General features: G+C 51.6%; 1 protein-coding gene across 1 annotated transcript in view; it reads left to right on the top strand.

The window, feature by feature from the left end:
• Window positions 1-16,717, top strand: part of TNXB (tenascin XB) — a 69,028-nt gene that overhangs the window by 32,496 nt on the left and 19,815 nt on the right. The window contains exons 31-40 of the mRNA XM_059715232.1: window positions 90-386; window positions 2,390-2,701; window positions 6,336-6,629; window positions 7,171-7,461; window positions 8,561-8,854; window positions 10,665-10,961; window positions 11,649-11,957; window positions 12,704-13,006; window positions 14,088-14,384; window positions 15,854-16,162. Coding sequence (XP_059571215.1) covers window positions 90-386; window positions 2,390-2,701; window positions 6,336-6,629; window positions 7,171-7,461; window positions 8,561-8,854; window positions 10,665-10,961; window positions 11,649-11,957; window positions 12,704-13,006; window positions 14,088-14,384; window positions 15,854-16,162 — 3,003 coding nt within the window. The remainder of the gene's footprint in view (window positions 1-89; window positions 387-2,389; window positions 2,702-6,335; window positions 6,630-7,170; window positions 7,462-8,560; window positions 8,855-10,664; window positions 10,962-11,648; window positions 11,958-12,703; window positions 13,007-14,087; window positions 14,385-15,853; window positions 16,163-16,717) is intronic.

Below are 16,717 nucleotides of genomic sequence, written 5' to 3'. Positions count from 1 at the left end.
AAAGTGCCACCTTCTCCCCAGCAAAGGACTCCACAAACTGCTGACCTCCCAGCCATGTCCTACAGTCTGTCCTTAATTCTCTGTTGCAGCCCCAGCACCACAGGCGAAGGATAAAACCCCAGCCCAGCCCAGCTTGGGGGAGCTCTGGGCCTCTGACGTGACCCATTACTCCGTCCGCCTCTCCTGGACCGTTCCACAAGGAGATTTTGATTCCTTCAGCATCCAATACAGGGACACAGATGGGAAGCCCCAGGCTCTGCCCCTGGATGGGGGATCCCGTACAGTCACAGTCCCTGACCTAGTGCCCTCCCACAGATACAAGTTCAACCTCTATGGTGTCTCCGGGCACAAACGCCATGGCCCTGTCTCCACCGATGTCCTCACAGGTCAGTGTCCACCTTGCTGAGAAGCTCTGCCCAGGGACCTTTCCAGGACAACAGCCAGGCCATATCAGCTCCCTCCCTCCATCCTCCTGCCCACCTCCCTCTATATGTTTCATGCTCTTCTCCAGTGGGCCACGTGCTCCCTTTCTCAAATATTGCATTTCTCCCCAGGAAGGTCTCCAGGAATGATGTTCCAGGGTGCCCCTCTGCCTCCTGGATCTTCCTCTCTCTTTTCTTTCTTTCTTTCTTGCTTGCTTTCTTGCTTTCCTTTCTCTCCCTCTTCCATGTTAGATCCCATGCTCCTTCCCTTCTCCATGCCTGAAACATCCCACTCACCCCCCACCTTTATTACCTTCTGTGGTTGCCTCTGTCCCTGCCCCCCCTCCCTGCCCCCATCCCCTCTCAGCAGTGAGGACCAAAGAGGGGCCACTCTGACAAACAAGACCTCAGTTAATTTTGCATCCAGGTAAAGCAGAGCAAGGAAAAGGCACACACCTGATTCCCACTGCATACAGACACGCCTCACCTAGGCAGCCCACGCCATGCCAGGAAGCAACACACTGCACGACAGGGTGCTCTGAGCATGGGCAGAACAGTTCTCCCACTGGCTGTAGATAGAGGTGTCTGTCTAGGCCTTATCTCCATCTACCACCCAGTTCTACAAAGGAGCTGAGAGCCCTCTGTTTAAAGGTAAAGGACTTTGGGCTTAGGAACCACTGAGCCCTTCATCTCAGCTTCAGGTGAGATTTATGCAGTGAGTTTAAACAACTGTCTCACTCTGCTCTAGGAAGGGGTTGAAATCTTCCACAGCTTCTGCAAGCTGGAGGCAGAGCGTTCTTTTAAAAGAGCCCAAGCTGGGGTCTGCTGACCGGTGCCACAATCTCTCTAAACCTCTAACTCAGGGGCTGTCAAACTTTTTGTACCAGGACCCATTTATAAACATTCATGGCCAGTCCTGACCCAGTGCCTCTCACTCCTGACCCACTGCCCTCCTCTACCCCCAGGCCTCGGCCCCCCAGTCTGTGGGGCAGAAGGGGGGGGCAGGTGGTACCCCAAACAACCCCTTGCAGGCTGGAGCTCTGCCAGCCTGCAAGGGAAAAATCATCCTTTCCCATGTTTGTCTCCTTTAAAGAATCCATTTTTTAAAATTTGTCAATCCATTTCTAAAGTTTATTCATGACCCTTTCATCTATTCTTTTGGGTCGCAGCCCATGTAACCCTTTTCCTCTAAATGATTGCAAAGCAGGTCAGTCATATCCACCCAGGGTCAGGTTGGAGCACTGGGTCCTGGGTTCTGTTCCCCCAGCAAACCCCTGAAAAGCAATGACAGAGAGGTTGAAGATGGGCTTTTCTCGAAGACTGGGAGCAACAGCCTCAAGCTGTAGCAGAGGGGATTGAGGTTGGAGGTGAGGAGGAGCTTGCTGACTCTGAGGGTGGTCTGGCGCTGGAACAAGCTGCCCAGAGAGGTTGTGGAATCGCCATCCTTGGGGATTTCTAAAAGCAGGTTGGAGAGACACTTGGCTGGGATGGTTCAGTCAGAGATTAGAGAGACACTTGGCTGGGATGGGATGATCCTTCCTTGAGCAAGGGCTAGACTAGAAGTGACCTCATTAGACCCCTTCCATCCCAACTTTCATATGATCCTATGATCCTTGGCCTGCTCTTCCTATTTTCCCTTCCTAGCCAACTTCCTCTCCTCTTTCTTTCATTCCCCAAGAGTTCATGCTGTCATATCTCAAAGGCCAAGTGCTTTTCTTTTCTTCCTTAGGACTTGGTTCCTCACAGCCCTCTTGCAGTCCTCAGTGGCACTCCTGAGTTGTGCTCCAGAACACTGTCACCCCCAGGTCTGATTCTCCCTACAGGGCATGGTTGTCTACAGGAAGCCCCATCAGACCCTGTTCCTGTTTCTAACCCCCACACAGGCTCACTGGAAGCAAACTTCAGGGGGATCCTCCATTGAAGACCCCACCTCCCCTATGACTTTCATGCCTTTTTCCTCATTGCAGCCACAGCCCCACAGGAGGAAGAAGAGGAGGCGCCAACAGTGGCCCCGGCCCGGCCCAGCCTGGGAGTGCTCTCAGCCTCCAACATCACCCATGACTCCGTGGGCCTCTCCTGGACTGTCCCAGAGGGGGAATTTGACTCCTTCATCATCCAGTACCGAGACACAGAGGGGAAGCCCCAGGCCCTGCCTGTGGACGGGAGGTCACGCACGGCCACTGTCCCTGGCCTGCTGCCTTCCCGACAATACAAGTTTAACCTCTACGGCATCTCTGGGCCAAAGCGCCTCGGCCCTATCTCCACTGAGGCCATCACAGGTCAGAGCCCACCCTGGGGAGCTAAGGCTTTCATGGATCTTCTCATTTTTCACAGCATCCCCGCCACCCCCTTCCTTGTCTGACCTTTCCTTCCCATGTTCTAGCCTCTGTTTCTTTCCATCCCTCTGCATTTCTCCTCCATTCCCCTCTATTTTCTCTCCTTCCCTTGTCTCCTCTTCCTGTGCGTCTCACAATTCAGTCAGTTTCTCAGGCCAGAAGAGCAGGTCACCTGATTTGACATTGTGCATTGCACAACTTGGACAGGCTCAGCCATGACTCCTGCCTCTCCATCCCCGAGTTTGAGCTCCTGCAGGGCTGTTAGGAGAAGATGTCCACTTGAGACTCACAGGCACCTGCCTGGGATGGTTTGAGAACAGCAAATCCTTCCCTGAATAGAGGTTGGACTAGAATTCCTTTAAGATACTCTGAAAAGCTCCAGGGGATAAGAGAATTTGCCCTGCCCTTGAATCAGCTGCTCCGGTGGTTGTTTCCCATCCTCATTACCACATAGGCTTCATATATCAACAAGGACAAACACAAAGCCCTGAACTCTGGACAGAATAACTGCATGCACAAATCCACATAGAGGAATGACTGGCTGAACTTCAGTCCTGCACAGAAGGACCTGGAGGCTAACAGCAGACTGTGAGCTGAATAGGAGCCAGCAGCATGCTCTGGTTGCAAACAAAGCCAACAGCCTCCTGGGTTACATTAACAGAAGTGTGACGTGCAAAGCCAAAGCAGTGAGTCTTCCACTTGATTCAGCACAACGGAGGCCTCCTCTGGAGCACTGTGTCCAGTATTGGGCCCACTTCAAGAAAGATGTGGACAGGATTGGAAAGAGTCCAGCACAGAGCAACACAAATAATTAGAGGCCTGGAAAGCAGAACTGATTTGGAAAGGCTGGAAAAGCTAGAGTTATTTATTTAGGGGAAGGAAAGGTGAAAGGATGACTTTGATCATCTCTTCCAGTCCCTGAAAAGCAATGACAGAAAGGATGGAGGTGGGCTTTTCTCTGTGGCCACAGGAAATAGGACTAGGTGCAATGGCCTCCAGCTGCAGCAGAAGAAACCAAGGCTGGAGATGAAGAGCAATTTCTGACTCTAAGGGGGGTCAAGCACTGGACCAGGCTCCCCAGAGACATGGTGGACTCTCCATTCCTGGGAATTTCCAAGGGCAGGTTGGAAGGACACGTGGCTGGGATGGTTTAGTCAAGGGTGATCCTGCCTTGAACAGGGAAGGACTAGATGTGACCTCATGAGGTCCCTTCCGGCCTGATTTTCCCATAATCCTATGAAAATCAGCTGCCAGATCATGTTCTTCCTTTGTCAACTAGACTAAAGAGCCCTCTGCTCTTAGACAGCCTCATCCTGGATAGTGACTCCACCTCCCTGCTTCTCTGCTGGGTTTCCCAGGTCAGATAGTCCAGGGTACCATTCACCTGCTGCGCCCTGCCTGCTGCTGGCTTCCAGCACAATCACGGGAGACTATTCAGAGTCCCTCCTTCCAATGAGAGAGGTCCCATATAGCACAGCTCACTTTCTGTGTCCTTCAATGACCCTCAAGGTCCCCCCAATCCTAAGCTTCTACCATGCCATGTACAACTATGTATTAGGCCATGTCAAATGCATGTTGCTTGACTGATCACTTCCTCCACAAGCAATCCAGGTCTCCTAGACTCAACTCAACCTGTCCCCATGGTTATCGGCCACACTGCCAAGTTATATTTCATTGGCATATTGTATCCATGGGTATTTCCTAGCATTCTGGGCTTTGTTGGTTGCCACATGGGGCTGGGAGGGAATTCTTCCCCCACCGCTCCTTCACTGCTACGTGTGTCAGGATGTTTTTAAGTCATTCTCAGAGGCTTTGGGCATTGGCTGCAGCCCAGGCTGGGGGTGATGACTGGGCTCTGCTAATGTTCCTGCTGGGACCAAAGTCAGAGGGTCCTGGCCAGAGGGTCTTGCACCCCTGCTCAGACCAATGCCTTATCTAGGGTCAGAAATGAATTTTACTGCATGGACAGATTGGTACAGGCTGAGGGGTTTTGCCTTTCTCTGTAGTGGAAAGTGTGGCCTCTCCCTGGGATCTCTTGAACATATATTAACGAACTTTTCAACAGTAATTTGTTGGCCACCACAGTCCTGCTTTACCTGCGGCAGGTTTGCGTATGATGTCTTGTGTTGTGTCAGGGTGGACTGAAATTTTGCTAAGAGCTTAGATAATAGATGTCTATGGGATGGTTTGGACAGGGATGATCCTGCTTCAGGTAGGTAGTTGGACCAAATCTGACCTCTGGAGGTCCTTTGCAGCCCTACTTCTCTATGATGCTATGATTCATCTCTCCTTTGAGATCATTAATAATGATACTGAAGAATGACAGACCCAGAAAGGATTCCTATCCGGTCAAGGGGCTCTGCCTTCTGAGCAATTCCTTGGGAAACTTCTTCATTAACCAGCATTTATGCCATTTCATGTGGGACGTCTTGAATAGAAGGTCAACTCATTCCAAAGCCGATGCCCGTGAAAGAGTCCATTGAAAAGAGTTTCTTGCAATGTCAGGCATTCTAAGTCACGGAGCCAGACACATCACGCCCAGAGGGAAGATGACAATGGGCACATTTAGGACACGCCTTAAGAACGCCACCAGCATGACTTGCACGTCAAGAGATAACATGGCTGCCACTAAGAGAGGGAAGGAGAAAGTGACCCATACTATAGCTGCACAGAGAGTATCCCACTCCACTTGCAGGGCAGTCCAAAGCCAGATCAGAGTAGGACAGGTGCAGAATAAATGGTGGAAACTGGTCACATCCTCTGCACAGGATAAAGAGAGACAGCAGCTGATGATATTGTACCATGTTCTATTTTTCTTTCAGTGAAGACATCACAGGGGACTGAGCCCCACACTGCAGAAGCCCTCCTCTTCAGTATCAAGTGGTTGACCATCTTGGCCAAATCTGAGGTCTCTCCAGAGAAAAACAATGTTCACATTGACCATTGAGACCTATTTTCCTCACAAGCTATATTGTCCAAAGTGACTTTTGCCACCATCGTTCTTTGCTGTCGGGCAGATGCTTCAGCAGATGTCAGCAGGAATCTGAGTGCTCCTGGATGAAGGTCCTGGGCCCCCAACACTGTGGATCTACTGTTCATGGCTCAGCCTAGCTGTTGTTTTGTTCAGGATTGGCCTCAGCCTCATATGCCTCTGACCCATTCAAAACACAGATGTGTTTTGAATGGGTCAGAAACACATCCAAAGGCAGGGATGTTCCCCTCCCCCCACCCTCCCATCTTCTTTCTCTCTCCCTGCACTTCTCATCTTTCTTTCTTCTCCAACTCTTCCAACGTTCCTGAGTTGCTCACAACAAAGCGCATGCCTACTACTTTGCTCTAGATACTTTGCTCCCAGTCCTTTTCTTCCCTCCTTCTCTTTTGGCCTTGGTTGACACACTCAGTCTCTTCCCTACAGGGTTATAATTCCACAGGGATGATTTGCCCATTGTGGACTGTGCTGCCCCTAACCTCAGGACTCCAGACCCCATGCCTCCTCCCTCAGTCATGTCCTAGGAGATCATTGTTGATGCTGTCCTGCTCTGCATCCTTCACCCTGCTCCCTGCTTCTCTGTTGCAGCCCCAGCACCACAAGAGGAGGAGCCCCAAGTCCAGCCTACCCTGGGGGAGCTCTCAGCTTCCAATGTCACCCATGACTCCATCCACCTCTCCTGGACCATCGCACAAGGGGAGTTTGACTCTTTCTCTATCCAGTACAAAGACACTGAGGGGAAGCCCCAGGCCCTGCCTATGGACGGGGGATCCCGTACAGTCACCATCCCCAACTTAGCGTCCTCCCATCGATATAAGTTCAACCTCTACGGCATCTCCGGGCGAGAGCGCCATGGCCCTATCTCCACCGATGCCGTCACAGGTCAGATATGTGCTGAGGACCTCACACAACTTCCAGGATCTCTTTGGGCTCTCTTGAGTTTTTCCTTCCTTTCTTCTTTTAACCCTTCCTTCCCTTAGCATTTCTCACTTCTCTGGGCTGCCTTTCTTCCCTCTCTCTTTCCTTTCCCTTGCATACTCCAGCCTCGCCTCATCCACCAGGAGGATGCCAAGTGAACAAGGAGGGGAAATTTTCTGCTCCATGCCTTGCTTTCTACCTCCCAGCTCTGTGTGTGGGTAGCAGGCCACTTTCTGATAATCTGTTTCTCAGTGTTACTACAGCCCAGACCTGCCAAAACAAATCCACTCAGTGTCGGGGCTGGACAGAGCCACGGTCTTCTCATTGTTCTGCATTCAGAGATAGCACCACCCGCCCCTTCAGGTTCCTTCATCCAGATCTCCTGACCTCTTGGCCGCAGTCTCTCTGCCTTCTGCCCAGGCTTTCTCCACAACTGGCTTGTCTCCATGCAGGAAGGACCAGAAACCTCCTAGATGCATTCTTCACACCTATCTCTCTCTTTCAGGCCCAGCACAAGAGGAGGGACCCCAAATCCAGCCCAGCCTAGGGGAGCTCTTGGTCTCCAACATCACCCATGACTCCGTCCATCTCTCTTGGACCGTCCCACAGGGAGAGTTTGATTCCTTCACTGTTCAATACAAGGATGTGGAGGGGAGGCCCCAGGCCTTGCCTGTAGATAGGGGATCCCGCACGGTCATTGTCCCTGGCCTGGCACCCTCCCGAAGATATAAGTTCCACCTCTACGGCATCTCCGGGCGGAAACGCCATGGCCCTATCTCCACCGATGCTGTCACAGGTCAGAACAGAGCTCCATAGCACTTCCAAGGTCACCACCAGCTCTTCTCTTTTTCCCAGGTTTCTTCTCCTTTTCCTGAGCTCTCCATCTTTTCCTCTTTCATTCTCAGTTCTCTCCCCCACATACACACTCCTTTGTCTGAATTGAACTTTCTTTTTCTGAATTTGGCCTTCTCCTGAAGTCCTGTGCCCAGGATTTGTGCATGATTTTTAAGAACTGGTGTTGTAAGGCAAGTTGGGGGGGGGGGGGGGGGGGGCGGTGCAGAGAAGAGCTTGCAAAATTATTTACTGGTGGGACATGGTGGGGAATTAGCTAAGACTGAGTCATCTAAGGAGCTCAATCTGTTCAGCTTAGCAAACTGAAGATGGAGATCTGGTTTGATGATAGAGTCAGAACATCAGCTACAAATGGCCACATTAATGGAACAGAGCATAGTGGGTAGGAATTGAAGCTACATACATCCCGGTTAAAAGAAAAGTACTGTTTACTTTTCTCCCAGCAAGCTTAATGAATGCAATTAAATCAATCTACCCAGAGCCACCATGAAACTTCCATTTCTTGATGGCTTCCAGTGTGAACTGGACACCTTAGCACACAAAGTTATTAGGCTCATTAGCTTAGTACCATGATGAAACTAGCTGACCAGAGACACATGGACAGGCAGCCTGATAAGATGATGTAGCTTCTAATGTGGGTTGGTTTCATACTTCCAGTTTCACAATCCCTTTAGCAACAGGATGGATTCAGACCTTTTCTTATCTCCTCCTCATCTGTGTTGTCGCTAAGCTAAATAGATTAAGCCCATTCAGTAAAGCTGAGAGTGATTATTTTGGAACACGGTGCTAGGAAACTTCTTAGCCTGGGACTGCTCAAGTGAAGCTGTTCAGTGTCTGGACAAAAGGGACTTGAAACCACACTAAGTCCTTTTCATTCATAGATGGTTCCCCTCTCTGATATATTCAACAGCTCTTGTCTCCTGTCAGTCATGGGCTGTCCACCTCTGGCCCAGGATTTTTCCTCATTAGGGTCCAGCATCCCTGTTCCTAAAGACTGAAGACCCAGAGCCACATGCTCCACCCTTTCCCTCTCTCTGTTGCAGACCAGCTACCACAGGTGGAGGAACCCCCAGCCCAGCCCAGCCTGGGGGAGCTCTCGGCCTCCGACATCACCCATGAATCTGTCCGCCTCTCCTGGACCGTCCCACAGGGAGAGTTTGACTCCTTTATTGTTCAGTACAAGGACATTGAGGGGAAGTCCCAGGCCCTGCCTGTGAATGGAGGATCCCGCACTGTCACCATTCCTGGCCTGGCACCATCTCGGAGATACAAGTTCCACCTCTATGGGACCTTTGGCCGAAAGCGCCTTGGCCCCATCTCCACTGATGCCACCACAGGTCAGCGCCTGCCACCAGGAGCCAGCTCTCTTCCTTAGATGCTGCTGTGCTACCCCTTTCCTTGCTTTGCTCTCCTTATATTTCTTGCTTCCCTTAGGTGGGCATTTTCTGCAGCCACTTTCCATGAGAACACAGCATTGCCAGGCCACCTCAACACCCACAGGCCACTGATATCTCCCCCACTTCCCACTTCGTTCAATTGTTCTTCCTTGCCTTGCTTTTTGTTTGCTTACCCTCTTACTTACTCCTAAGCTTTGTCATCCCTTCTGGATCCTAGGGCTTGAGCAAACCTCAGGTCCCATTGTGCTGCTTCCGTGAAGAAAAGGAGTTGATTAAGTGACGCAGCCATGGTGATGTATCGAGTACCTACAGAGTCCTGCTTCCCTGAACATGATGGGAGGGCAAGGCTCTTGCTCCCAATCCCAAGCCCTTTTTCAACCTTCAAATGTCTACCTCTGAGAATTTTTTCGAGTCCTTCCCTCCCTGCCTTCTTAGACTGTGTGCTTGAACTTTGCTGTCATCTGTCACTGTTTCTTTTGTGTTTCATAGATAGACAAACTTGTGCAAACAGAAAACTAGGGCACTGTCCACATGAGCCAGGGCAGGGAAATGAGGGAACAGAGAAAGAGCAACCAGACTGATCAGGGGCCTGGAGCTGTGGCCAGACCAGGATAGACTTGAGGCTCAGGCTACTCAGTTTGGAGAGGAGAAGGCTGAGTGAGGATTGAATCGAGGTCTGTAACACCGCAAAGGGTATGGACCAAGCAAAGAGAGAACTGTTATTCACCCAGTCCCTGAAGACTAGAACCAGGGGGAACCTGCTTAAATGAGGACGTGATTGGGTTAAAACTAACAAGAGAAAGGACTTTCTGACACAATACATAGTTAATATGTAAAATTCATTGCCACAGGGGGTGGTGGAGGCAGAGCCAGGGTCAACAAGGGACTGGATAAAATTATGGATGATGGATCTATTCATGGCTTTCAAACAGGGCAGCTGGACATGTTTCCTCTGGCATCTCTCACCTAGTAATGGTGGATGTCAGGGAGGGGAATGAAGAGGGGATAGATCACTCCTGAGAGATCCAGCTCAATGCTCTCCTTGCATTGCATACACTGGGCTCGATTATCCACTGGTCTGGCCCAGTCTGGCCCTTCTAGTCTCATAGTTTAGTGCCTTTTGGTGCCTTCAGGAAGCTTACTTGTTACTCATATTCTGTCTGCCAAAAGGGTAGCTAGTAATAGCTGGAGGTTTCACCAATGTTTTCCCCACCCTGGACTGCATCTTCCTTCTGGGTAGGTGCCTGCAGGAGCTTTCTCTCCCCAACAGGATTTGTGTTTAATAGGGACAATCTGTGAAGCTGGTATAACTCTTTACAGGGCCTCAAGGGCCCGGTTTTCACACAACTGCTTAGTCCATACTAGTCTCTGCTCCGCTTTGCAGCCCCCAGGTCTCCTTCCTCCAGTCCATCACTGGGGATCACTCGTGGATCCCACATCCTTCCCACCTACAATTTCTCTCTGTTGCAGCCTCTGCTCCACAGGACGAGGTTACAGCAGCCCCGGCCCAGCCCAGCCTTGGGGAGCTCTCGGTCTCTGACATCACCCACGACTCCATCTGCCTTTCCTGGACGGATCCACAGGGGGAATTTGATTCCTTCGCAGAAGGATATTATATGCAAAAAAAATACAGTATTGCTTCCGCCCCGGCAGAGCAACAACTGTTATCTCCACCACCCAAGTTACCACGAATGGCATATTTGTTCAAAGCCACATTCCTGTAACCCCTCATCGTTTCTCTCCGTTTCAGCCCCAGCGCCGCAGGAGAAGGATAAAACCCCAACCCAGCCCAGCCTGGGGGAGCTCTCGGTCTCCGACATCGCCCACGACTCTGTCCGCCTCTCCTGGACCGTTCCCCAGGGGCAGTTTGACTCCTTCACTGTCCAGTACAAGGATGCAGAGGGGAAGCCCCAGGCCCTGCCCATGGATGGGGGATCCCGCACCATCACTGTCCCCAACCTGGTGCCTTCCCGCCGATACAAGTTCCACCTCTACGGCATCTTCGGGAGGAAGCGCCACGGCCCCGTCTCCACTGACACCGTCACAGGTCAGCAGCCCTCACCCACAGCCCTTTGGTCCTTCTGTGTTGCCCTCCCTACTCCATAGTCCATAATTTTCTGCTTCTCAGAGATAGGTACTTTCTTCTCCCTATTGCCCTACCAGATGACCTCCACCCTCATGGACCACTTGTCCTGTTAACTTCTTCTCCCCTTCTCTTATGGCTCCATTATACTGGGTTGCTTTGCTCACAGCTTTCCCTCTCCCTGCCCCACCACTCCTCAGCTCTCTCTCCCCCTGCTATGACCTAAAGCCTTGTCCAAAATTTGGGGCATTGGACCATGTTTCCATTTGGAGCAGCAAGCAATAATCCTATTTATGCTCTGAGAATATAGAGTGTGTTGTTTCCCTGCATTTGGCTGGACATGCACTGAGGGGCAGGGTCTTTGCTTCCTGCTCCAAGCCTCTGTTCTGCCCTCAAATTTCTCTTCTTCCCATGTGTGGCCAGACCTCTCAGTGGTTTCTCTCTCTAACAGGATCTGCCATTCACATTTCTTGAAGTGGATGCAGTTGACTTGAGGCCTTCAAGGGTTTGGCCATCACCGGAGCTGGTTACTCTATCCCACTGCTCTACGCCCCATTCTCCATTGCAGCTACCAGGCCCCTCCAGAGCGAGTTTCCAGGTGTCACTTACTGAAGCTGGACGCTTCCAACCCTCCGTTTCTTTCTGTTGCAGCCTCAGCCCCTCAGAAAGAGGAGGAGGTGGTGACAGTAGCCCCAGCCCAGCCCAGCCTGGGGGAGCTCTCAGCCTCCAACATCACCCATGACTCTGTCCGCCTCTCCTGGACTGTCTCCCAGGGCGTGTTTGACTCCTTCACTGTCCAGTACAAGGATGTGGAAGGGAAGCCCCAGGCCCTGCCCGTGGATGGGGGATCCCACACAGTCACCATCCCTGACCTGCAGCCTTCCCGTCGATACAAGTTCCACCTCTATGGCATCTCCGGGCAGAAGCGGCATGGCCCCATCTCCATTGACACCATCACAGGTCAGTGCCCGCTGCGAGGGGCCAAGCCACCTCATCTCCTGCCCAGCATCACGGGTGCTGATATGGTCTCTACCTCTCATTTCTAATTCAGTTTTGCTCTCAGGTGCCTCCCCTCTCACCCCACATACCTGCATGGGATACACAGCCTGGGCTAAAATTTAGGGCACTGTTTGTCATGTCATGCTAGCATTGGTCCCTGCACATAGGAGGACTCAGAGAGCAAGAGGCCATATCTTTCCACACAATTTTTTCCTCTCTTTTTTTTTTGAGCTTCAGGCCTTCCCTGATGGAGTCTCTACCTCGTGCTGTCTTCTCTCTCAATGCTTTGTTTTGCTTTCATGGGAACCCTGTAAAAATAGGCAGGGAAACCTTTCTGCCTTGCCACGCTTCGCTGTTATGGTGGTGGCACAGCTGCAGCTGTCCAGTTCATTAAAGGAAGCAGAGGACACCAGAGGACACCTTTCCCCTGATTGAAAGATAAATGTGACTCTGCAGATGTGACAGCTCCTGCCTTCTGCATGGCTGCCTCCTTCCAGCAGGATTTGTTCCCGGCAGGATGTCCTGTGAAATTGGTGCAATTTTTTAACAGGCCATGGTACTTTTGGCTTTCCCAGGGCTGCTTCCTCTATTCTGCTCGCTAGCTTTCCTTCCTCCTTTCCCGCTGCCAGGGCTCCTTCATGCAGTGTGGACTGGAGATTGTTCAGTGAAGCCCTGCACTTCATATCTGCAGTTTCTCTCTGTTGCAGCCTCAGCCCCACAGAAGGAAGAACCAACAGTGGCACCAGCCCAGCCCAGCCTGGGGGAGCTCTCAGTCTCCGACATCACCCACGACTCTGTCCGCCTCTCCTGGACCATCCCAGAAGGAGAATTTGATTCCTTTATTGTCCAATACAAGGATGCAGAGGGGAAACCCCAGGCCCTGCCTGTGGATGGGAGGTCCCACACACTCTCTGTCCCCAACCTGGTGTCCTCCAGACGATATAAGTTCCACCTCTACGGTGTCTCTGGGCAGAAGCGCCTCGGCCCCATCTCCACGGATGCCGTCACAGGTCTGTGCATGCTAGGAGGAGCCAGATCCCTTTCTTAAATGCCCTCACACTTCCTTCCCGGCTTTGATCTCTGTAGTTTCTGATTCTTGCAACCACATGTTTTCCCCCTCCACAGGGCAACCTGGCCACCTGGACCCCCACAGTGGTTACTATCTTCTCCACTTCTCCTTCCTTTCCATGATGCTTCCTTCTGGATTGTCCCTTCTGGCTCTGAGGGCTTTTCCAAAACAGACACCTGTGCGTTGTTTCCCTCAGTAGGTGGTGGAAAAGGTGGTCTCTTCACCCTGGTCCTGTTTATTTGCAAAGACCCAGGAGAATTGTGTGCCCCTGCATGCAACACGCCTCAGAAACCAGGAGGTTGTGTGGCTGCTCTCCACTCCAAGCCATGTGTCGGTTACCAATATTTTCTTTTCCAGGTTTTTGCTCCATGCTGCACCCCCAAATCTCCCCAGATGTCATCTTTGCCTTGTTTTGCTGCCTTCTGTCTCTCTCAGCTGCTTTTCTCTAATGCATATCCACAAATCTGCACCAAGCAAACCAATAGGCAAACCTCGCCATCCACAAAACTTTGATCTCAGGCCGTCAGCTGAGGAAGTCAGTTGACTAAATATTTCATTGTTCTTCACGCCAGAGAAGTTAACGACCATCTACTCTTTCTAATGGTCTTGATATTCCACTACTCGAGCTACCCAGTCTTAGAGAAATGTTGCTGTCTCCTAGCTGCTCCCAGTCTCTTCTCCTATTTGACAACTCTTTAGCTCTTTTCAGAGTCACATAGGTCCACCTATCAAGACAAGTCTGCAGCAGCAGTAGGGGCTTCAGCTTTAATTAAGCAGAAAAGGAAGAGTGAGTTGCTCTGTCCAGGCTTCCCACAACTCTGGAGAAATCTTTTTTTTCCTTTGTTCTGCCTTCCAAAAACAAGGAGCATTATGTTCAGAAGGATATTATATGCAAAAAAATACAGTATTGCTTTTGCCCCAGCAGAGCAACAACTGTTATCTCCACCACCCAAGTTACCATGAATGGCATATTTGTTCAAAGCCACATTCCTGTAACCCCTCATCGTTTCTCTCTGTTTCAGCCCCAGCACCGAAGGAGAAGGATAAAACCCCAGCCCAGCCCAGCCTGGGGGAGCTCTCGGTCTCCGACATCACCCACGACTCCGTCCGCCTCTCCTGGACCGTTCCCCAGGGGCAGTTTGACTCCTTCACCGTCCAGTACAAGGATGCAGAGGGGAAGCCCCAGGCCCTGCCCGTGGATGGGGGATCCCGCACCATCACTGTCCCCAACCTGGTGCCTTCCCGCCGATACAAGTTCCACCTCTACGGCATCTTCGGGAGGAAGCGCCACGGCCCCGTCTCCACTGACGCCGTCACAGGTCAGCAGCCAAAATGAGGCACAGTCCTCCATTCTTAGCCAGCACCGAGCTCCCATCAGCCTCTGATCCTGATGCATTTCCTGCCTTTCAGAAGCCCCCATTTTCAGGAACCGACTCCCACCCTCCACAGGGATGCGTGGCTCTGCCTGGCCACCATTGTGCCCATTCGCAGATGCTGATCATTTGTGTTTTGTCCATTCGCCTTCTCAAGTTGTGGTCTGTAGCTTTGCTCAACCCCTCCTCTCACCCACCGTGCTTCTCTGTCACCCCTTTTGGACCCAGCTCGGGGCCCTCTGTACTGTTTCCATCCAGTGGAGGAATCAAGGAGGGAGATGGATGTTTCTGCAAAGCAGCTGTGTTCATTTGAAAAAACCACAGGTCCTTCCCTGCCCACAGCAGGGCACAGAGGGGAAGGGCCTTGGCAATCAGCAGCTTTTCAGCCCCACATTTCTGCCTCTGCACTTACAGAATCACAGGGAAGTTGAAGGGAGCTCCAGAGGTCACATCTAGTCCAACCCCTGCCTGAGGCAGGATCAACCTTCTCCAGACCAGCTCAGGCCAATCCATTGTCTGACCTCTTAGCAAAATAACAGTCACCCCAACACAGCACCAGACATCACACTCCAACCTGCCACAGGTAAACTGAGGCAGCCAATGTCCTGCTGCTGTAAAGGGTACTAATTAATATACACTCCAGAGATCCCAGAGAGGGCTATGCTGTCTGCTACAGAAGAAGGGAAACCTCCTCCCCAGCCCCTACCAATCTGACCATGGGGTAACATTTGTTCCTGGCCCCAAGTGCAGTAGCAGTTTGACCCTGATCAGAGAGGCAGGACCTTCTAGCTTTCCCCAGGCCTTCTTCAGCTCTGCATTTGTGCTTCTTTTGGCTTCTCACATCTTTCGTGGATGCACAAACCTGCATAGAAAAATTCCTAGAGGCCCCTCTGTGCCTCCATGAAATTCATAGATTCATAGACATTAGGGCTGGAAGGGACCTCGGAAGATCATCGAGTCCAGCCCCCGGCCCCTGGGGCAGGAAGTCAGCAGGGGTCACAGGATCCCAGCAAAAAAAACATCCAAATTTCTCTTAAAGGCGTTCAAGCTTGAACCACCTCTGGCAGTAGTCTGTTCCAGGCCTTGGGGAATAGATACTGTCTGGGTGTTGACCTTCGTCTAATCAAGTAGCTTCCTTTCTCCACAAAAGAGCTCAGTTGCAGTCCTCATCTTCCCCGACTGATGGGCAGCTGTGACTCCTACTTATTTCCCAAAGGATTTGCACAGCCACCCACAAATCTCTCCTCCAGGATTTTGCTGGGGGATATTCTGTGAAGTCAGTGCAACATTCGTGGGCTCAGCTGTCTCCTCCATCACACGCTCCCCTCCCTGTCCCGATTTCCAGCCTCATCAGGTCACCAGGGTTCCCTCATTGAAGCTGCATCCTTCACACCTATCATTTCTCTCTGTTGCAGTCTCAGCCCCACAACAGGAGAAGCAGGAAGCCACGGTAGCCCCAATTCAGCTCAGCCTGGGGGATCTCTCAGCCTCTGACATCACCCACGACTCCGTCCGCCTCTCCTGGACCATCCAGGAGGGAGAGTTTGATTCTTTTATTGTCCAGTACAACAACGCAGAGGGGAAGCCCCAGACCCTGCCTGTGGAGGGGACATCCCACACGGTCACCGTCCCTGATTTGGCACCTTCCCACCGATATGAGTTCCAGCTCTATGGCATCTCTGGGCAGCAGCACCTCGGCCCCATCTCCACTGATGCCGTAACAGGTCAGTGCCCCCCACAAACAGCCAGCCTCCTTCTCTAGATGCCATCACTTCCCTTCCCCACTTTTCTCTCTCTGTATCTCCTGCTTTGCAGAAATGGGTGTTCTCCGCTGCCGGTATCTGCTGGCAGCTCTCTTCCTTGTCTCTTCCCATGATGCCGGGCTGCCTTTCTCTCAGCCTTCTTTCCCTGTCTCTCACCCACATGTCCTCTGCCCTGTCAGCCCTTTTGCACCTGATTGCTTGGCCAAAACACAACCTTCTGGTACATCTTTGATGCAGACATGTTTCCTTGCCAAGATCATGTGGATTCCTGGTTTTCTGCCCACAGGAGGCTTCACCCATGTGGAGACACTTTGTTTTCAGCCTCCAAAACTGGCGCCTTCCAACTTTTCCTTTGGTCCATGCTCAGGGCCCTTCTCTGCCTGTCTTTGTTTCCTCACTTTCTTCCTTTCCATTCTTATCTCATTTCTCTGCTATTTCACAGCAGCCATTGAAATCTGCCTTTCTGTGGCACATTGCATTTGTCCCTGGACAAGCTGCATCTCTGTTTCTTCCCCC

Source organism: Alligator mississippiensis, chromosome 11, assembly GCF_030867095.1.
Source record: "Alligator mississippiensis isolate rAllMis1 chromosome 11, rAllMis1, whole genome shotgun sequence".
Classification (NCBI taxonomy): Eukaryota; Metazoa; Chordata; order Crocodylia; family Alligatoridae; genus Alligator; species Alligator mississippiensis.
Note: the sequence above shows the minus strand (reverse complement) of the source record. Positions and strands in the feature narration are given on the sequence as shown.